Source organism: Mobula hypostoma, chromosome 1 (assembly GCF_963921235.1).
Source record: "Mobula hypostoma chromosome 1, sMobHyp1.1, whole genome shotgun sequence".
NCBI lineage: Eukaryota > Metazoa > Chordata > Chondrichthyes > Myliobatiformes > Myliobatidae > Mobula > Mobula hypostoma.
In genome coordinates, this window is record NC_086097.1 from 102,361,291 (window position 1) to 102,380,933 (window position 19,643).

At 41.6% G+C, this 19,643-nt stretch overlaps 1 protein-coding gene across 4 annotated transcripts in view; it reads right to left on the bottom strand.

The window, feature by feature from the left end:
- Positions 1–1,787: 1,787 nt before the first annotated feature.
- tmem62 (transmembrane protein 62) overlaps positions 1,788–19,643 on the bottom strand; it is a 103,522-nt gene continuing 85,666 nt past the window's right edge. For all 4 annotated transcript variants that reach the window (XM_063054112.1, XM_063054103.1, XM_063054123.1 and 1 more), the window contains 5 exons: positions 19,423–19,536; positions 17,563–17,647; positions 13,012–13,116; positions 9,960–10,078; positions 1,788–6,387 (listed from right to left, as the gene is read on the bottom strand). In XM_063054112.1, the coding sequence (XP_062910182.1) occupies positions 6,061–6,387; positions 9,960–10,078; positions 13,012–13,116; positions 17,563–17,647; positions 19,423–19,536 (750 nt within the window). In that variant the 3' untranslated portion in view covers positions 1,788–6,060. The remainder of the gene's footprint in view (positions 6,388–9,959; positions 10,079–13,011; positions 13,117–17,562; positions 17,648–19,422; positions 19,537–19,643) is intronic.

Sequence of the window (19,643 nt, forward strand, 5' to 3'; positions counted from 1 at the left end):
CAACCGTGACACTATCTCTGATCAGCAGTGCCACGCCCAACCTCTTTTGCCTCCCTCCCTGTCCTTTCTAAAACATCTAAAGCCTGGCACTTGAAGTAGCCATTTCTGTCCCTGCGCCATCCAAGTCTGTAATGGCCACAACATCATAGCTCCAAGTACTGATCCACGCTGTAAGGTCATCCACTTTGTTCATAATACTCCTTGCGTTAAAACAGTCACATCTCAAACCATCGGTCTGAGCGTGTCCCTTCTCTATCACCTGCCTATCCTCCCTCTCGCACTGCCTCCAAGCTTTACTCTATTTGTGAACCAACTGCCCTTCCTCCATCACTTCAGTTCGGTTCCCACCCTCCAGCAATTCTAGTTTAAACTCTCCCCAACAGCCTTAGCAAACATCCCCGCCAGGATATTGGTACCCCTCAGGTTCAAGGGCAACCTGTCCTTTTTGTACAGGTCACACCTGCCCCAAAAGAGGTCCCAATGATCCAGGAATCTGAATCCCTGCCCCCTGCTCCAATCCCTCAGCCACACATTCATCCTCCACCTGATTCTATTCCTATACTCACAGTTGCGTGGCACAGGCAGTAATCCCGAGATTACTATCTTTGTGGTCCTACTTCTCAACTTCCTTCCTAACTCCCTGCAGTCTGTTTTCAGGACCTCCTCCCTTTTCCTACCATGTCGTTGGTACCAATATGTACCATGACCTCTGGCAGTTCTTCTTCCCACTTCAGGATATCATGGATGCGATCAGAAACATCCCAGACCCTGGCACCTGGGAGGCAAACTACCATCAGCGTTTCTGTCCTGCATCCACAGAGTCGCCTGTCTGACCCCCTAACTATAGAGTCCCCTATCACTGCTGCCATCCTCTTCCTTTCCCTACCCTTCTGAGCCACAGGGCCACACTTCGTGCCAGAAGCGCGACCACTGTTGTTTCCCCCAGGTAGATCAACCCCCGCAACAGCACTCAAACAGGACTACTTACTGTTAAGGGGGACAGCTGCTGGGGTACTCTCTAGCATCCGCCTCCTGCCCTTCCCTCTCCTGACTGTTACCCACTTCTCTGTCTCCTGTGGCCCTGGAGTGACTACCTGCCTATAGCTCCTCTCTATCACCTCCTCACTTACCCTGACCAGATGAAGGTCATTAAGCTGCATCTCTAGTTCCCTAATGCAGTCCCTAAGGAGCTGCAGCTTGATGCACCTGGTGCAGATGTGGCTGTCCAGGAGGCTAGCAGTCTCCCAGACCTCCCATATCTGACACCCATCACAGAAAACTGGCCTCACACACATACTTTCTGTCTGTATTCCACACAAGAAACCTACCTCGCCTCAACCCTTTATTGCCGAAGCCCCATTGAGCCAAAGCCTTCCTACTCTGACTCCCTCTACTCTGACACCCACTGTATAAGGCTGCCCTCTTTTTAAACTCTTGTTGTTCTCACTGGCTGACCTCCACGTGCTTGCGTAGTCATGCCCCGTTCAAATCGCTGAAGAAATAACCATTTATTGCTTCCTAAAATTGTAACTAAAGACATTTCTTAAGAAAGACTAACTGACCAAGTGAAATTAAAATTATTAGTTTCAATGTGGTTCTTGGACCTGAAATGTTAACAGTCTCTCTTTCTGTGGGAGGTTTGATGCTTGGCTAAATAGTGTTCTGTAAACAGTTTGTTTTTTTAATTAAACATTATAATAATTCCTTACCTAAATTTCAGGATGAGTTTGAAACACACTGTGGCTGAGGCAACCAAAGCAGCAACATTGCAGACAAGTGAAATTTACTTTTTATTAACAATCATTTTGGGCACAAAAGGTTGGGCACATTCAATTTTTGAACAAAATGCAGATCAAAGTAGTGTTGTAGCTCCTGTTGAGGACCAGATGTTCTCTTTCAGCCGGTTTGTCTCAGAGAGTTGGCGGACTGGGAAATGCTCTGGAAGCATATCCCACCGGTGGAGCAGGCCACATCTGTGCAACCTCAAATCAAAACAAAAAATGCTGAACACTCAGCAGATCAGGGTACTTTTGTAAGAAGAGAAACAAAGATAATCAGAATTGGGAAGGAGAGAAAAGGAAGTTGTTAAGCTGCAGGAACAGTGGGAACAGGGAACAGGGAATGATTCTGATAGAGTAAAATGGGTGTTGACCATGGGATAAGCTTTAAACAAAGTTACCTGTTGATTGGGTGAATGGGAGCAGTCAGCTAGTGAGAACATCAAAAAATACAATCAAACTGTGTGTCCTCTACTCCCACTGAATATATTATGGCGTTCTTTTTTTTCTTTAAGAAAACAATTTCACAGGTAGATGTCTGACAAAGACAGAAACCAGAGTCTGAAATTCCACTTTTCACAATTCAGAGCCACACAGGTTATGTTCACACTATTTAATATTTTTCGACACACTGTTCACATATTCAGATCTGCACACAATGCCACGTGTCAGCACACACGTGCTCTGCACTTTCTTGGGTTGTGATCAGTATGTACACGGAACAATTTCAGCCCTAACCAAATTCCACTCTATCAGTTCTGCTTTCTTTACAAATGCAGAACTCTACTAGAGTTCACTAGAATACAAGAGGGGTGACCTTATTTAAACCTATCAAATGGTGAAAGGCCTACGGAGTGGATGTGGAGAGGATATTTCCTATGGTGGGAGAGTCCAAGACCAGAGAACACAGCCTCGGAATAGCACAGATGAGGAAGAATTTCTTTAGCCAGAGAGTGGTGGATCTGTGGAATTCTTTGTCGCAGGCAGCTGTGGGGGCCAAGTCTGTATGTATATTTAAGGCAGTTTGATAGATTCTTGATTGGTCAGGGCATGAAGGGATACAGGGAGAAGGTCTAACTCTATATTATTACTTCTGCTGCCAAATTTCACCCAGTCAGTATCTGATTCTTCCTGTCCTTTTCTGCATCTACAGTTGAAGTCAGAAGTTTACATACACTTAGGTTGAAACTCATTGTTTAACCACACCACAGATTTCATATTAGCAAACTATAGTTTTGGCAAGATGTTGAGGACATCTACTTTGTGTATGACATGAGTAATTTTTCCAACAATTGTTTACAGACAGATTATTTCAGTTTTAATTGACTATACCACAATTCCAGTGGGTCAGAAGTTTACAAACAAAATCAAAAGAAATCAGCCAAGACTTCAGAAAAAAAATTGTGGACCTCCACAAGTCTGGTTCATCCTTGGGAGCAATTTCCAAACGCCTGAAGGTACCACGTTCATCTGTACAAACAATAGTACGCAAGTATACATACCATGGGACCACGCAGTCGTCATACTGCTCAGGAAGGAGGTGCATTTTGTCTCCTAGAGATGAACGTACTTTGGCGTGAAAAGTGCAAATCAATCCCAGAACAACAGCAAAGGACCTTGTGAAGATGCTGGAGGAAACAGGTGGACAAGTATCTATATACACAGTAAAACGAGTCCTATATCGAAATAAACTGAAAGGCTGCTCAGCAAGGAAGAAGCCACTGCTCCAAAAGTGCCATGAAAAAGCCAGACTACAGTTTGCAAGTGCACATGGGGACAAAGATCTTACTTTTTGGAGAAATGTCCTCTGGTCTGATGAAACAAAAATTGAACTGTTTGGCCATAATGGCTATCGTTACGTTTGGAGGAAAAAGGGTGAGGCTTGCAAGCCGAAGAACACCATCCCATCCGTGAAGCGTGGGGGTGGCAGCATCATGTTGTGGGGGTGCTTTGCTGCAGGTGGGACTGGTGCACTTCACAAAATAGATGGCATCCTGAGGAAGGAAAATTATGTGGATATATTGAAGCAACATCTAAAGACATCAGCCAGGAAGTTAAAGCTCGGTTGCAAATGGGTCTTTCAAATGGACAATGACCCCAAGCATACCTCCAAAGTTGTGGCAAAATTGCTTAAGCACAACAAAGTCAAGGTATTGGAGTGGCCATCACAAAACCCTGACCTCAATCTGATAGAAAATTTGTGGACAGAACTGAAAAAGCGTGTGTGAGCAAGGAGGCCTACAAACCTGACTCAGTTACACCAGTTCTTGTGAGAAGCTTGTGGAAGGCTACCCAAAGCATTTGACCCAAGTTAAATAATTTAAAGGCAATGCTACCAAAGTGTATGTAAACTTCTAACCCACTGGGAATGTGATGAAAGAAATAAAAGCTGAAATAAATCATTCCCTCTACTATTATTCTCACATTTCATATTCTTAAAATAAAATAGTGATCCTAACTGACCTAAGACAGGGAACTTTTTCTAGGATTAAATGTCAGGCATTGTGAAAAACTGAGTTTAAATATATTTGGCCAAGGTGTATGTAAACTTCTGACTTCAATTGTATTTCCATCTCAGATGATAGGCTAGCTACTAACTTTATTCACAAGCTTACTGACTCTCACTGCTATCTTGACTACTTTTCATTCCCCACTCCCCAGTCTTCTGTCGGGGAAGCCCTCTAGACTCAATATTGAATTCTCCAACTTCAAGTAACCTGCTTGATCAGTCTGTATCAGTCATCCACCTGGGATATTGCTCAGCTTGCTTTATCTCCCTCTGGGAGTGAAGGTAGATCAGGCAGATGTTTGATCCGCATCTGTTGTGTTCTACCACATTCTACTTCTCCATTCGCACTCTACTCCCATTTACTCTGACCAGAGAACCTTGTTTAGTTTATCCACATGGTCACTCAGGTTTTACCATATCATAAACATTACTTTCCCCCCACCCCACACCCCCTCAGTTCTTTTCTCTCCTTCCCAGAACTGGAAAGGGGTTTTAACCTGATATGTTAGCTCCCTCTTCCAAAAGATGCAGCCCTGCCTACTGAGAGTTTCCGGTATTATATGGCTTTATTTTATTTCCAGAATCTAGAGTTTGAATTCCATGAAATCCCAGCCAGAAATCCAAATTTTACTGACTGTTGCCCTGACCTGGGTGTACCCCTAGCAGCATCCTTTTCTCCACTTGCTGCTGGAACAGCAAGAACAGGACATGTGCAATAATCACCACTAATGGTGTGGGGCGAGAAAAGTGGCGGCAGGGGTTTAACACTGAACATTTGCAGTTCATCTGGCAATCACAGTTTAGGTACAGCTCAAACAATTTACAATCAAAAATACAGTAGTCTGCAAACACAGTAAGTAAAATAGTATTTGTGGAGACTTGTACAGTATTACTCTGGATCTCAGCCACTGAAGTAGCTTTCAAGAATACTTATTGATATAGTGCAGAAAATGAGACAGCTGATTTATGAAACGCAGGATCTCCTGGTCACTAATTACATTACTACCAATTAGTTACTTTTAAAGTTTGGGCATAAATATTGACCAGGACACTTTGTCAAATTCCCTTACTCCTTGATGCACTTTTTGTCTATTGGAGAAGGCTGGCACAGTCTTGGGTTAATATCTCACCTAAAAAGGTCACATCTGGCAGGACAGCACTTGCTCAGTCAGAGAAAAATAGGCTAAATATCTCAAGTTGATGCTGTCTTGCTTACTGTGCAATTCTATTTCATGTTATTTCAGATTCCCAGCATCCAAAATATTCTTCTCTTCTACAGTGAAGCTGCATTTCTTAAATTATTCAGATGAATTACAGAGTAATGCACAATTATTTTGTAAAATGTTTAAAATTTTGTTCAATACTCTTCACATGACCATTTTATGTCACTGGTTGTTCTTGAAAACTGATGTTGAGATCAAGGCTGGCAGCAGCTACCTTATTGAATTCACACCCAGCTCTAGTGTGAATGAATGCCTGTAGAAAGGAAGCAAACACTTTGTCTTCCACCTAGTAAGGGCCCTGTAACAAAAAAAATCAGCTGATTTCCAGCAGTCTTATGAGTATCATTTCCATTTTAACCAGTTTGCAGAATGATTCCTGAATTAAACCGTGTTTGCATTTTGACAAAAATGGCTAAAGGAGCAGTAGCTTTGCAATACTTTTCAGTCACCCACGTGAATTCAATGTTTATGTTGCATTCGAAAAGATACGATGGGGTGTTATGAAGTTTGATGGGTGAGTATTAAACTCTTGCTGTCCTCCCAAAAGCCATCAAGAGTAGGGGCAATTCTTCATTTCAGCTTTAAACGTTCTGATGGCAGAGTTATTGAGATTCCAGGCCTTGCATACAAGTACCAGAGCCAAAATCACTGACCATGTCCTCACTGGAGAAAGGAAAAAGGCAACCGTTCCATAGGTTTTCTGCAGGAAGTAGCAGGCATAGACTTGCCATCCAAGAAGTCCCATCATGATGATGTGCATGGAGACAGAACGGATCCATCCAGTGTATTTGATGTGGGACCGGAAGAAGGCCCCTCGGCAGCGAAGAAGCAGGCACCAGCACAGGTAGCAGATCAGCGGAATGTTAAAAAATGTCAGCTGGTAAAAAGAAAAACAAATTAACACTGCATTACAAAGGGAAAGGCCTGTTGACATTTCAGTGGGAGACTCAGAAGTCTATCGTCCAGTTGCAGGCTAATGGGAATAGGTAGACTAATAGTTCAGCATGGATTAGATGGGCCAAAAGGCCTGTTTGCATTCTCTATCAGTGGGAATAATGTGAAATTGATCCCAGAATGCTACTAGTCCTCTTTGAATGCCTCCTGACTACCACAATCTCATTTTATTTTTGTTATTTCAATCTCATTTTAGTTGTACAGTTAACAACACCAAATAGAAAAAGCACGTCAAAAGGGCAATGTTATATAGTCATGGAGATTTCAACATGCAGGTTGATTGAGAAAATCAGGTTGGAAATGGATCTCAAGAGAGTGAGTTTGTTGAATGCTAACGAGACGGCTTTTTAAGAGCAGTTTGTTGTTGAGTCTACTAGGGGATCAGCTATATTGCATTGGGTGTTATGTAATGAATCAGGGGTGACTAGGGAGCTTAAGGTAAAAGAACCCTTAGGAGGCAGTGATCATAATATGATTGAGTTCAGCTTAAAATTTGATAGGGAGAAAGTAAGGTCTGATGTAGCAGTATTTCAATGGAGTAAAGGAAATTACAATGGTATAAGAAAGGAGTTGGCCAAAGTAAATTGGAAAGAGATGCTGGCAGGGATGACAGCAGAGCAGCAAAGGCGTGAGTTTCTAGGAAAAATGAAGAAGGTGGAGAATTGATGTATTCCCAAAACAAAGAAATAATCAAATAGCAAAATAGTACAACCATGGCTGACAAGGGAGTCAAAGCTAATGTAAAAACAAAAATTAGTAGGAAGACAGAGGATTGGGAAGCTTTTAAAACCCTACAGAGAGCAAGTAAAAGAATCATTAGGAGGAAAAAGTTGAAATATGAAAGCAAGCTAGCAAACAACAAAGTGGATGGTAAAAGCTTTTTCAAGTATGTAAAAAATAAAGAAGAGAGTTACGAGTGGATGTAGGACCCCTAGAAAATTATGCCAGAGAAACAGCAGGGACAAGGAGATAGGAGATGAACTAATTTTACATCACTCTTCACTGTGGAAGACACTAGCAATGTGCCAGATGTTGAAGGGTGTGAGGGAAGAGAAGAGAGTGCAGTTACTATTAAAAGGGAGAAAGTGCTCAAAAATCTGAAAGACCCAAGGATACGCAAATCACCTGGATCCAAAGAACTGCACCCTAGGGTTCTGAAAGAGGTAGCGGTAGAGATTGTGGAGGCATTAGTAATGATCTTTCAAAAATCATTGGACTCTGGTATGGTGTCAGAGGACTGGAAAATTGCAGATGTCAATCCACTCTTTAAGAAAGGAGGGAGGCAGCAGAAAGGAAATTATAGACCAGTTAGCCTGATCTCAGTGGTTGGGAAGAAGTTGGAGTCAATTGTTAAGGATGAGGTTATGGAGTACTTGGTGACACAGCACAAGATAGGATAAAGTCAGCATGGTTTCCCAAGGGGAAACTCTTGCCTGACGAACCTGTTGGAGTTCTTTGAGGAGATTACACGTAGGATAGATAAAGGGGATGCGGTGTTATGTTGTATATTTGGACTTTCAGAAGGCCTTTGACAAGGTGCTGCTTACTAAGTTAAGAACCCATGGTATTACAGGAAAGTTACTGGCATGGCTAGAGCATTGGCTGATGGGTAGGAGGCAGTGAGTGGGAATAAAAGGATCCTTTTCTGGTTGACTGCAAGTGACTAGTGGTGTTCCACAGGGGTCGGTGTGGGTCACTTCTTTTTATGCTGTATATCAATGATTTAGATGATGGAACAGATGGCTTTGTTGACAAGTTTACAGATAATACAAAGATTGGTGGAGGGGCAGGCAGTGGTCAGGGAACAGGTAGGCTGCAGAAGGATTGAGATTAGCAGAATGGGCAACAAAGTGGCAAATGAAATACAATGTTGGAAAATGCACGGTCATGCACTTTGCTGGTAGAAATAAATGTGCAGACTATTTTCTAAATTAGGAGAAAATCCAAAGAGCTGGGATGCAAAGGGACTTGGGAGTCCTTTTGCAGAACACCCGAAAGGTTAACTTGCAGGTAGAGTCAGTGGTGAGGAAGGCAAATTCAATATTAGCATTCCTTTCAAGAGGTCTAGTATACAAGAGCAGGGATGTGTTGCTGAGGCTTTATAAGGCACAGGTGAGGCCTCACCTTGAGTATTGTGAACAGTTTTGGGCTCCTCATGAGGATGAGGGAAAGACCTAGACAGTTGACAGGATGTTTCCCATGGTGGGGGAGTCTAGGACAAGAGGCTTAGCTTCAGGATAGAGTGGCGTTCATTTAAAAGACAGATGCAGAGACATTTCTTTAGCCAGAGGGTAGTAAATTTGTGGAAGCTGTTAGCACAGGCAGCTGAGGAGGCCAAGTTGTTGGGTATATTTAAGGCAGAGCTTGATAAATTCTTCATTGGACTCAGCATCAAAGGTTACAGGGAGAAGGCTGGGAGCGGGGCTGAGGGGGTTGGGGGGAAGGATCAGCCATGATTGAATGGTGGAGCAGACTTGATGGGCCAAATGGCCTAATTCTACTCCTATGTCTTATGGTTAATGCTCTGTGACAGCATTTTATTTTAGCTTGGAGGCTATCTGTTCCCAACGGTATCTAGCTGTCTCTGGCGGGATGTGATACCAGTGGGAGCAGATGTCAGAAAGTGGTGGTAAACTAGTTGTCCTGCTAGTAAACACTGTGACACGATGCACAGGCCAGACCAAGTCAGGGGCAGGTTTCCATCCTTAAAGAGCATTAATGAACAGTAATAATTCTTATAATAATCAAAGAGTTTCATGGCATTTTTCTCTTTCAGACGATGGGCACGTGCAGGTAAAACTAATACCCACTTTTTATATGCTACTTTCAGCCATTTTCAGGTATTTTAAGCTAAATCAATTTTCTCTGATTGTAAAAGTCAAATTTGAAATCATATTCTTTGGCTTAGTGTTTTAAAAATTCATTCTAAAAATTTCCTCGTGGCACCCCAGAAGATGCAAGGGAAATTTACAAGAATGGCAATGGCCTGGAGAATTACTGTACTGAGAACATATCAGGGCAGAATTATTATTTTTTGGAATTAAGCAAACTGAGGAGAAATTTATGAGGTGTGTAACTTCTGAGAGGGTGAACAAGGATGCATTTCCCTTGGAAAAGGTGCAAGTAACTACAATGGTGAATTGGTAGGTGCATTAGAGAGGAATTGAAAAAGACTTCCTTGCTGAACTCACCATCACCTCGTCACATTTAAAACAAATACCTGGATGAGCATCTGAAAGCTGCAGACTACAATGTAACAGACCAGACAGGGGAATGGAAGTACCTAAACAGCTCTATTTTTAATCAGCTTCGTTTCTTTTGCCAATTACTTTTTCAGTTACCCATCATCCAGCTAGAGGAAAACATTTCCTCTTTTACTCTACCAAAACCACGATCCATACTCAGAATGTTATTATACACAATTATAAATGTTATTTTAGTATTTAAATGTAGTGAGTGGCCTTGTTTACAATGTTCAAGAAGTTGTCCATTTACCTGAAGGATTCCAATGAAAAAAGTCAGACTTCCCTCCAAGAAGTGACCGTCAACTACGATACCAAAGACAAAGCAAGCTCCAAAGTAGCCATCAACTATCTCACCGATGAACCAGGGCCCTGCAGGATGGCAAAAGTGAGTGCTGGAAGTTTTACATCAACTGCATTATAAAATATAGTGGAAGGGCTGGAAAGTATTTATTCCCTTTCAAACCATAGCATCACCTCTGCAAACAGAATTTTTGCAAGAAATATCATAAGCTATTATTAAGCTAATTAACCCCAAGACCCAGATCATGCTTGATCTGTGATCTAACCTCTATGAATATGGTTCCATCTCTGGTTAAAATAAGTTTATTAGATTTAAATTTAACAGCTGACCTGGCATTAACTGGCTGTTATTAAAATGAGTTACGTACTTCCACAACGCCATATGTGAAAGTGTTAAGTACTAAAAGTCTGTAATTTTTTTTCCTGTATCCCAGATTCCCCAAACAAAATTTCTTCTCTCTTCACCAATCATTTTCCATCAACACTTAGCCTAGATCTAATTAACTTTTTTTGATTTTCTGAATCTGCCAGTGAAATTCACATTCTGCCTTAAGGTTTTCACACTTCATACTTCCAGAATTTATGAATAAAGTATGATTTCAGTTTAAAATACATGATATCACACTTGCTGACGTTGAAGACAGTTTGTCATAACAATTTTCCTTATTTTCTGTTTAATTATCTTTTTCTATTTTCTGCTCTAATTAACACTATTTGCAATTACACCCTTTTTCATCTTTGGAAAACTTGGAAATATATTGTTATGTACTTAAGTTCCTCATAAATGCAGTGAATAGTTTGGACCCCTGGCCCTGCCCCTGGATCCTTGGGGTATATATAACATCCATAATCATTCTGTCAAGCACTTCAATCACATTTCAAGTTAATCAAACAACACACACAAAATGTTAGTGGAACGCAGCAGGCAGCATCTATAGGAAGAAGTACAGTCGACGTTTCAGGCCGTAACCCTTTGTCAGGACTAACTGAAAGAAGAGATAGTAAGAGATTTGAAAGTGGGAGGGGGAGAGGGAGATCTGAAATGATAAGGGAAGACAGGAGGGGGAGGGAAGAAGCTAAGAGCTGGAAAGTTGATTGGCAAAAGGGATACAGAGTTGGAGAAGGGGGCTCCCCCTTCTTGGCTGTGGAGGCGATCCGGGGAGAAGAAACCCACAAGAATACGTATGGGGTGGTGGGTAGATGGAAACTGATGGGGGAGGGTGATCTTAGCTTCTTCCCTCTCCCTCCTGTCTTCTTCTATCATTTTGGATCTCCCCCTCCCCCTTTCAAATCTCTTACTATCTCTTCTTTCAGTTAGTCCTGACGAAGGGTCTCGGCCCAAAGCGTCAATTGTACATCTTCCTATAGATGCTGCTTGGCCTGCTGCCTTCACCAGCACTTTTGTGTGTGTTGCTTGAATTTCCAGCATCTGCAGATTTTCTCATGTTCAAGTTAATCAAATATCCCTTTACAAATCTATCCTGACTAACAAATACTTTTACAGTTTAAGGTCACTCCATATTTAATTATAGACCATTCATTTCATGTTGCTTTCCTTGTTTATCTCCCACTAAAGAAACATCCTCTCAGCATTTTCCCAGTCCAGCTTCCCTCAAGATCTTAAAATGTCTCTTTTGGACCTGAAAAATTTACCATCTATGGAAACAGAATAATTATAGTCATGGTACCTGCAATGTTCCTATACACCTATTTCACTTCAAACATGGGATTTTGTTACTTCTTGGTGTGATTATTTTCTTTGTTATTTTGTGTAAGTTACTTCTGCTAAGTCCATGGTCCTAGTTCAATATTAGGTTTCTGGAATTATCAACATCACCTTCCTTTACTGTAACTCTTGATTCAATGTCTGTTTCTGTAAATTTTTAAAAAACGTTTAATGGGCCCGAATTATGCTGATTCCCCTTTTTTTTTTAATTGCAATTTTAATTATATATTTGAATATTATAACCACCATTTTTGAATGGTGTCAAAATGGCTGTGTGCTATGTCTAGTGTGGTAGTGTAGTGGGTGGTGCTTGTCGCTCTCACTTCCAGCTTCCACCACTGGCTAGTAGTCTTGCGAAAAGGAGAGCAGAATGTGTAAGTCTCTCCCTGCCGGTACGTAGCCTCTCCAACAGCAAGCCTCATGTCGTGCCTCCTCACTGGCGACACATGGAAACTGAACTCCTTTTGGAAGGGGAGGAGGTCTGGTCCCTGCACACATATCACGCAGGCCCACCGGTGTGTGGACATACGCTGGTGCTTGTGAACCAGATCCCCAACTGTGGGTAAATAGCCGCACTGCCTTGTGGGCAGCCTCGGGAAGGCTACGGGAGTAAACCCAAACAGCAAATCTGGAGTGGAGCCCCTAAGGCAGTTGAACGTCTTTTGAACATCCTTCCGGCAGCTCATGCAGTCAAGCTGGTGCCAAACGTATTGCTTCATAAGCTTCCCTTTGGGCTACACTGGTGAGGCTGAGCAGGGGATCTTGACGACTGGGCATCTCAGGATCTCCATACCTTCCACCCAGGCTTGTGGTGATGATGATCATCACACATTGTCCTTTGAGACAGACGGATGCCAACCACCAACCATTTTTGAATGGTCCAAAGGAAAACATTGTCTCAAAAATCTTTAATCATACAATTTAAAAATTCTCTTTTGTGTTCAAGTCCCCCTGTGTACTCTACCTCAGTCACCTCCAGTTCTTCAACCCTCAAACCTCTGTGAGTTACTTGAATAATTGGTTAGATTTGGTTTGTTATGTGTCCAGTCACTGAATTAGAGTGGATTGTTTAATTTAGATGCAAGTCCTTATGATAAATCCCAGGATTACACATACTATAGTTGGGAATCTGGATGCTTGGAAGGAGGAGCTGAGAATCATACAAAGCATTTGGCATAATCCAGACAAGGGAAGGAATTTGAGAAATATTGCTCATCATGTAGAATACATGACAATACTGCAGCACTTGTTTAGAAAAGGTTATTAAAGTACTCACCCACTGCTATGTAGCACGTGAACAGCAAGACGGGATAATACAGTACGTTGGTCTTAGAGAATACATGGAATGAAAAGTTCGCAAGAGTGAAGAAACCAGGGCTCTCTGAAGGGGAAAAGTGATTGAAACTATTTTACAAGAAATTAAACTGATCTTAAATTTTGAGAGAACTTCAAGGAAACAAAGCAGAAGAGTCCACTGTGCCAATGGTCAAAACTGTTGCATTAGTCAGTAGCTTTGCACAATACCTTTTCAAGCGTATGTCCAATTCTGCTTTAAAGTTTTTTTTTAATTGAATTGGCTTCCACCATCTCTTGAGTCAATTCAGTCAATGCCAGGACAGCTGACTGCATTAAAATACACTTCTCTTTCTCTCATCCAACTAGGTTGTTACTGGCAAGGCAGTGTTTATCATGCACCCAAACTCTGACGAGATGCTGCCACAAACTATTTCAATGCTCATGTTGGAGGCTCAGTGGTAATGCTATCAGGAAGGGTGCTACAGGACTTCTACCCTGTACTGATGGTACACAACTCGCATCCTCATCCTTTTAAGTGGTAGAAATCCCACACCACATCATAAAATCTTTGGTGAATGCCTCAGTCTCTAATGGGGTGCCTGTGGTGAGATGATAGTAGATGGAGTGCAATGATGGATGCTTTATGAATAAAAGAAATATAAATAGAAAAAGAGTAGGTCATATTCAGCCTTACTACACCAATGAATAAGATCATGGCCAATCTTTTATTATGGCCTTTTGTCCCTGCACAAACTTTTGATTCACACAACACCTATTAATTGATCTTAAAACTACTTAAAGACTATGTCTGCACAGTCCTCTTGCAATTCCAAAATTGTGTAACCATTTGGACGAAGAAGTTTCTATTTCATCTCTACCCAAAGAGACTGAAACTTTCTTTTTTCCAAACTGACACCTAGTTCAAGATTTGACCAAAAAGATAACGTCCTTTCTGTATCTATTTTGACAAAATGTCTCAGGATACAGCACTTCAGTCAAATTGCCTCTTACCTTTCTAATCTTTCTGAAGAGAACATGTCCTTACCAGGTCTAGTAAATTAATTAATTGATTTTTTTTTTGAGATACAGTGTGGAATAGGCCCTTCAAGCCATGCTGCCTAGCAACCCCCTTGCCTAATCACGGGACAGTTTTACAATGACCAACTAATCTACTAATCTGTGCATCTTTGGAATGTAGGAGGAAACTGGAGCTCCCAAAGAAAACCCTCCTTTGGGAGAAGGGAGAAGGTACAAACTGCTTACAGATAGCAGTGGGAATTGACCCTGGATTGCTGGCACTGTAAAGTGTTGTGTTAACCACTGTGCCACCCTCCTCTGTGCCCCACCCAATGAGGACTAATGCTGTGCAGACAATACTTTAAATGTAGCCTGACTACATTTTGTCACATTTTCCCTACTTGTACCTGCACTCTGCAATTCATGACTAGTTGGCAGGATGCAACAAGTATTGTGTGACAGGGATCAGTGCTGAGAATTCCTACTTCTACATTTTATGCAAATGCATATGGTTGCTACATTTGCAGGTTGCACGGGGATAACTAGTTACTCAAGTTTTACAGAAGACGTAAGGGACATGGATAGTGCATAGGTATAGATTTAGCAAAGTGAAGATAAAGTAGGAACATATGAAATTGTCCATTTTGAGAGGAAACATTTAAAAAAAAGGCATAGACCTTTACAGCTGTACAGCAATGGAAACAAGCCTTTCGATTCAATTTATTCAGAGCAACCAAGTCACCGAGCTAAGCTGATCCCATTTGCTTGTGTTTGGATCATGTCTCTCTAAACCTTTCGTACCTATGATCCTATCCCAATATTTTAAATGTTAGAATTGTACCCTCCTCTATCTTCTGCCAGCTCAGTTAATAATGTTATTGACAGGCAAAATGAATGTGGAAGGAGCGAGATTATGCTTCATTTCTGCAGGACATTGTTAAGACCACATCAGGCTGTACTAGTCTTCTTACTTAAGGAAGGTTGTTAATGATTTGGAAATAGTTCAAAGATTAACCAGAAGATTAATAGCTGACTTGCATCACTGTAGTTTTGATGAGTGAGAGATAACTTGATTGGTCCTGACAGGGTGGATATGATTCTCTGGTGGGAGAATTCAGAACTAGGGGCAAGGCAACGTTACCTCTGAGAGTTGTGAATATTTGTAATTATCTTCCTTGAGTTGGCCACAAGACAATTTATAAATATTTTTCAAGCAGAAGTAAAAAGATGTTTAATACACGAGAGTGAAGGCTTCCTGTGGTTGTCAGAAATGCAGGAGTAGAGTGGCCTTATCCCACTCCCAGTTTGTACATTCATGTGATTCAGCCATTCACTAAGGGCGATTCTCCTTTGGTTCTGCTGTTGCTGCTGCTTTTTATTAGTAGAAATTTTTAAACACTTTCTGCCCTCAATCTACGAGGCTCTGGAAGAGGCACCATTTCGCAGAAAGCACAATTTACTAACCTGCAATTTAGCTACTCTGTGTGTGACGTTTGATGTTTTCCTTCGCCCACACAGGCAGATAGAAATATATATGTATATAACACACAGACAGCTTGAGAAATAACCTAGTGATTTGCCAGTGTAACATCACTGACATCTCACAAGATGCAGTTAGGCTTGTTTTATCACAAGGGATTAAGATACAATACTGTGCAAAAGTCTTCAGTACATATAATTTAGCTAGGGTGCCTAAGACTTTTGCACAGTACTGTTTTTGTCAACATGGAGCAAAGAATGTTGGGAATGACGAGGGTGGAGCACTGTAGGACAAATGGCAGAGAAGGAGTGTCAAGGTTTGGGGCGACGCAGGTACAAACAGACCCAGCCCTGTGAGTCAAGGTAAAGTCATTTGATTCCAAGGAACTGGTTTATTGATCATTACAGAATGTCTTTCTGGTACTTCCTGCTCCCTCTCCCCTCCCCTTTTCCCAACCATGATTCCCCTCTTCCTGACCCCTTCCTGTTCTCAATCCACAATAGAGACTCATATCATAATCTGGTTTATCATCACTCACATATGTCATGAAATTTGCTTATTTTTTTCATGGCAGCAGTGCAGAGCAATACATAAAATTACTACAGCACTGCACAAAAGTCTTGTGCAATATATTTTATATATACGTTTTTTAAAAACCGGCAATGTTAATTTGCCAAGGTGCAGAATATGGATCACCTGAAAATATACAGTCATAATTTTAATGACTTGTCTATCTAAGTACATAGCTCACTCAAAACCTATTGTCATCAGCCAGAGGAAGCCACAGGGAGGAGACATCCTCCATTAGACTGCATTGTTTCCTTCAACATCTCTTCCTCTCTCTCAAATCAACAGAGGTTTTAAATATAACCTGATTATTGAACAGAATTAGAAACACAGAAAATAGGTGCAGGAGTAGGCCATTCGGCCCTTCGAACCTGCACCACCATTCAGTACGACCATGGCTGATCATCCAACTCAGAACCCTATACCTGCCTTCCCTCCATACCCCCTGATCCCTTTAGCCACAAGGGCCATATCTAATTCCCTCTTAAATATAGCCAATGAACTGGCCTCAACTGTTTCCTGTGGCAGAGAATTCCACAGATTCACCATACTCTGTGTGAAGAAGTTTTTCCTCATCTCGGTCCGAAAAGGCTTCCCCTTCATCCTCAAACCCCTTGTTCTGGACTTCCCCAACATCTGGAATAATCTTCCTGCATCTAGCCTGTCCAATCCCTTTAGAATTTTATATGTTTCAATCAGATCCCCCCTCAATCTTCTAAATTTCAGAGAGTATAAGCCTAGTCGATCCAGTCTTTCATCATATGAAAGTCCTGCCATCCCAGGAGTCAATTTGGTGAACCTTCTTTGTACCCCCTCTATGGCAAGAATGTCTTTCCTCAGATTAGGAGACCAAAACTGCACACAATACTCCAGGTGCGGTCTCACCAAGGCAGTAGTACCAGGGAGGTACAACTGCAGTAGTACCTCCCTGCTCCTGTACTTGAATCCTCTTGCTATGAATGCCAGCATACCATTCGCCTTTTTCACCGCCTGCTGTACCTGCATGCCCACTGTCAATGACTGGTCTTGTTGCACCTCCCCTTTTCCTAATCGGCCACCATTGAGATAATAATCTGTTTTCCTGTTCTTGCCACCAAAGTGGATAACCTCACATTTATCTACATTAAATTGCATCTGCCATGAATTTGCCCACTCACCTAACCTATCAAGTCACCCTGCATCCTCTTAGCATCCTCCTCACAGCTAACACTGCTGCCCAGCTTTGTGTCATCTGCAAACTTGGAGATGTTGCATTTAATTCCCTCGTCTAAGTCATTAATATATATTGTAAACAACTGGGGTCCCAGCACTGAGCCTTGCAGTATCCCACTAGTCACTGCCTGCCATTCTGAAAAGGTCCCTTTTATTCCCACTCTTTGCTTCCTGTCTGCCAACCAATTCTCTATCCACATTAATACCATACCCGCAATACCAATTAGCACCAAACTGTAAAGCACACAAATTTACCTTTAAGCTGTGGCTTCGTCAGGTATCGGAAGACAATGATTACAAGGATATTAGCCAGAAGGACCAAAATAAAGATAACTCTGAGCTGCAAAAAATAAAGTCACACTATTATGAAATATCCAATTCACGGTATTTTGGACTTCAATGCCACCAACTAATCAATAACCTATCAGAAATTGGAAGTGCAAAAGGGACTTGGAGTCTTAGTACAGGATTCCCTAAAAATTAACTTACACGTTGAGTCAATGGTAAGGAAGGCAAATGGAATGTTCAATATTTCGAGAGAATAGAACATAAAAGGAAGGATGCAATTAATGCTTTATAAGGGATTGGTCAGATCACATCTGGAGTACTGTAAGCAAGTGTGGGGCCCCATATCTAAGAAAGGATGTGCTGGCATTGGGGAGTGTCCAAAGGAGGTTCATGAGAATGATCCTGGGAATGAAAAGGTTAATGAATGAGGAGCTCTTTAATGGTTCTTTGCCTGTACTCGCTGGAGATTAAAAGAATAAAGGGGGGTGGAATCTCACTGAAATCTATTGAATACTGTAAGGCCAAGACAGTGGACAGAGAAGATGTTTCCAATGATGAAAGAGTCTAGGACCGAAGGACGCAGCCTCAGAATAGAAGGATGCCCCTTTTGAACAGAGGTGAGGAGGTATGTCTTGAACCATAGGGTGGGGAACCTGTGGAATCCATTGCCATAGATGGCTGCATAAGCCAAATCATTGGGGGTATTTAAAGCAGAGATTGATAAGTTCTTTATTCGTAAAGGCATCAAAGGTTATGGGGAGAAGGCAAGAAAATGAGATTGAGAGGGAAGTTAAATCAGCCATGATCAAACAGTGAATCAGACTCAATGGACTGGATTTAGAATCCTTCTCCTATGTCTTTTTGTCTTTGTGAGACCGAGTTGTGGCATGCCTTGGAACCATGATAATTATTTACCAATAGTGGCTAGGACATGCCCTGTGCAGCTCTGCACGTCCTTGTGCCACATCTATACAAGCTGGCGCAGCTAACACAAGGCAAATGATGGCCCACTGTCACACCACGCACTGCCAAGCCCTGTTCCACTACTTAATGATCAGCAGTTGAGAAGCATTTAAAGAATTCTGAAGAATTGCAAGGACTGGCTGATACCAATGGTTCAATGCCTTGGAATGCAAACACTGATAACCCGATGAAGGGTGCACATGGGTTCCGCTGCTCATGTGACACTATTGTAACAGGCCGAACAGTAGGGCCTGGAGTGCATACTCCACTATTGAATCTCCTATTTTTTCATGTACATAACAAAGCTACAATGAATCATAAGACAAAAAACTATGTAAAATAAAAAGAGAAAATAATATTTATTCATTTGCACAAAAGAGCTCCCTCAGGATAAAAGCAAGCAGCAGAGTGACAGCGAATCAGAGCAAATTACAAAATGCTGGCAATTTTTCCCCTTAACCATCCTTTGAATTCTTGATGTCCACACAATCCTTTCTCATTTTAGCAACATTTTCACCTCACGTAATTTAATATTTTTCTCAGCCAGATGGACACCATTGATTAATTTTTGCAGCTATGTTTTTATGTCTGAATATGATTTCTGAGATCTTTGAATTATTGAATATCTGCCATTCAATATATGTGTATTCAACTTCTCCACTAATCTCAGTCAACTCAATGCTAATTGACTTTGTTTAAGCCTCTAAACTTGCAAGAGGGAGTGCTACTGAATCACATTGCAGGAGGTCCACACATTCTAATTCCTACTGTTTCCCACCTCTTCTCTGCTACCATTCTACAATGGAGACTCTAAGCTGTAAACCAGACTCTTGCTGTCTTTCTACAGTCACCCGTTATGCTTACCATGATGTAGTGAGAAGACTGGAGGATGAATGAAGCCATAATGTCAAAAGTGAGCAGCTCAACCTCTTCCATTGTAAACTTATGGCCTATAATTGTGGTTCGTCCAGCTTTGTCCTGAGAACAGGAAAAGAAGTGATTCAGTGTGTTTGGAGAACAGCAAGTATGAGTAGCTTACTTCTGTTTAAGGGAAGCAAGTCTGAAATATACCAATGCCACTGACA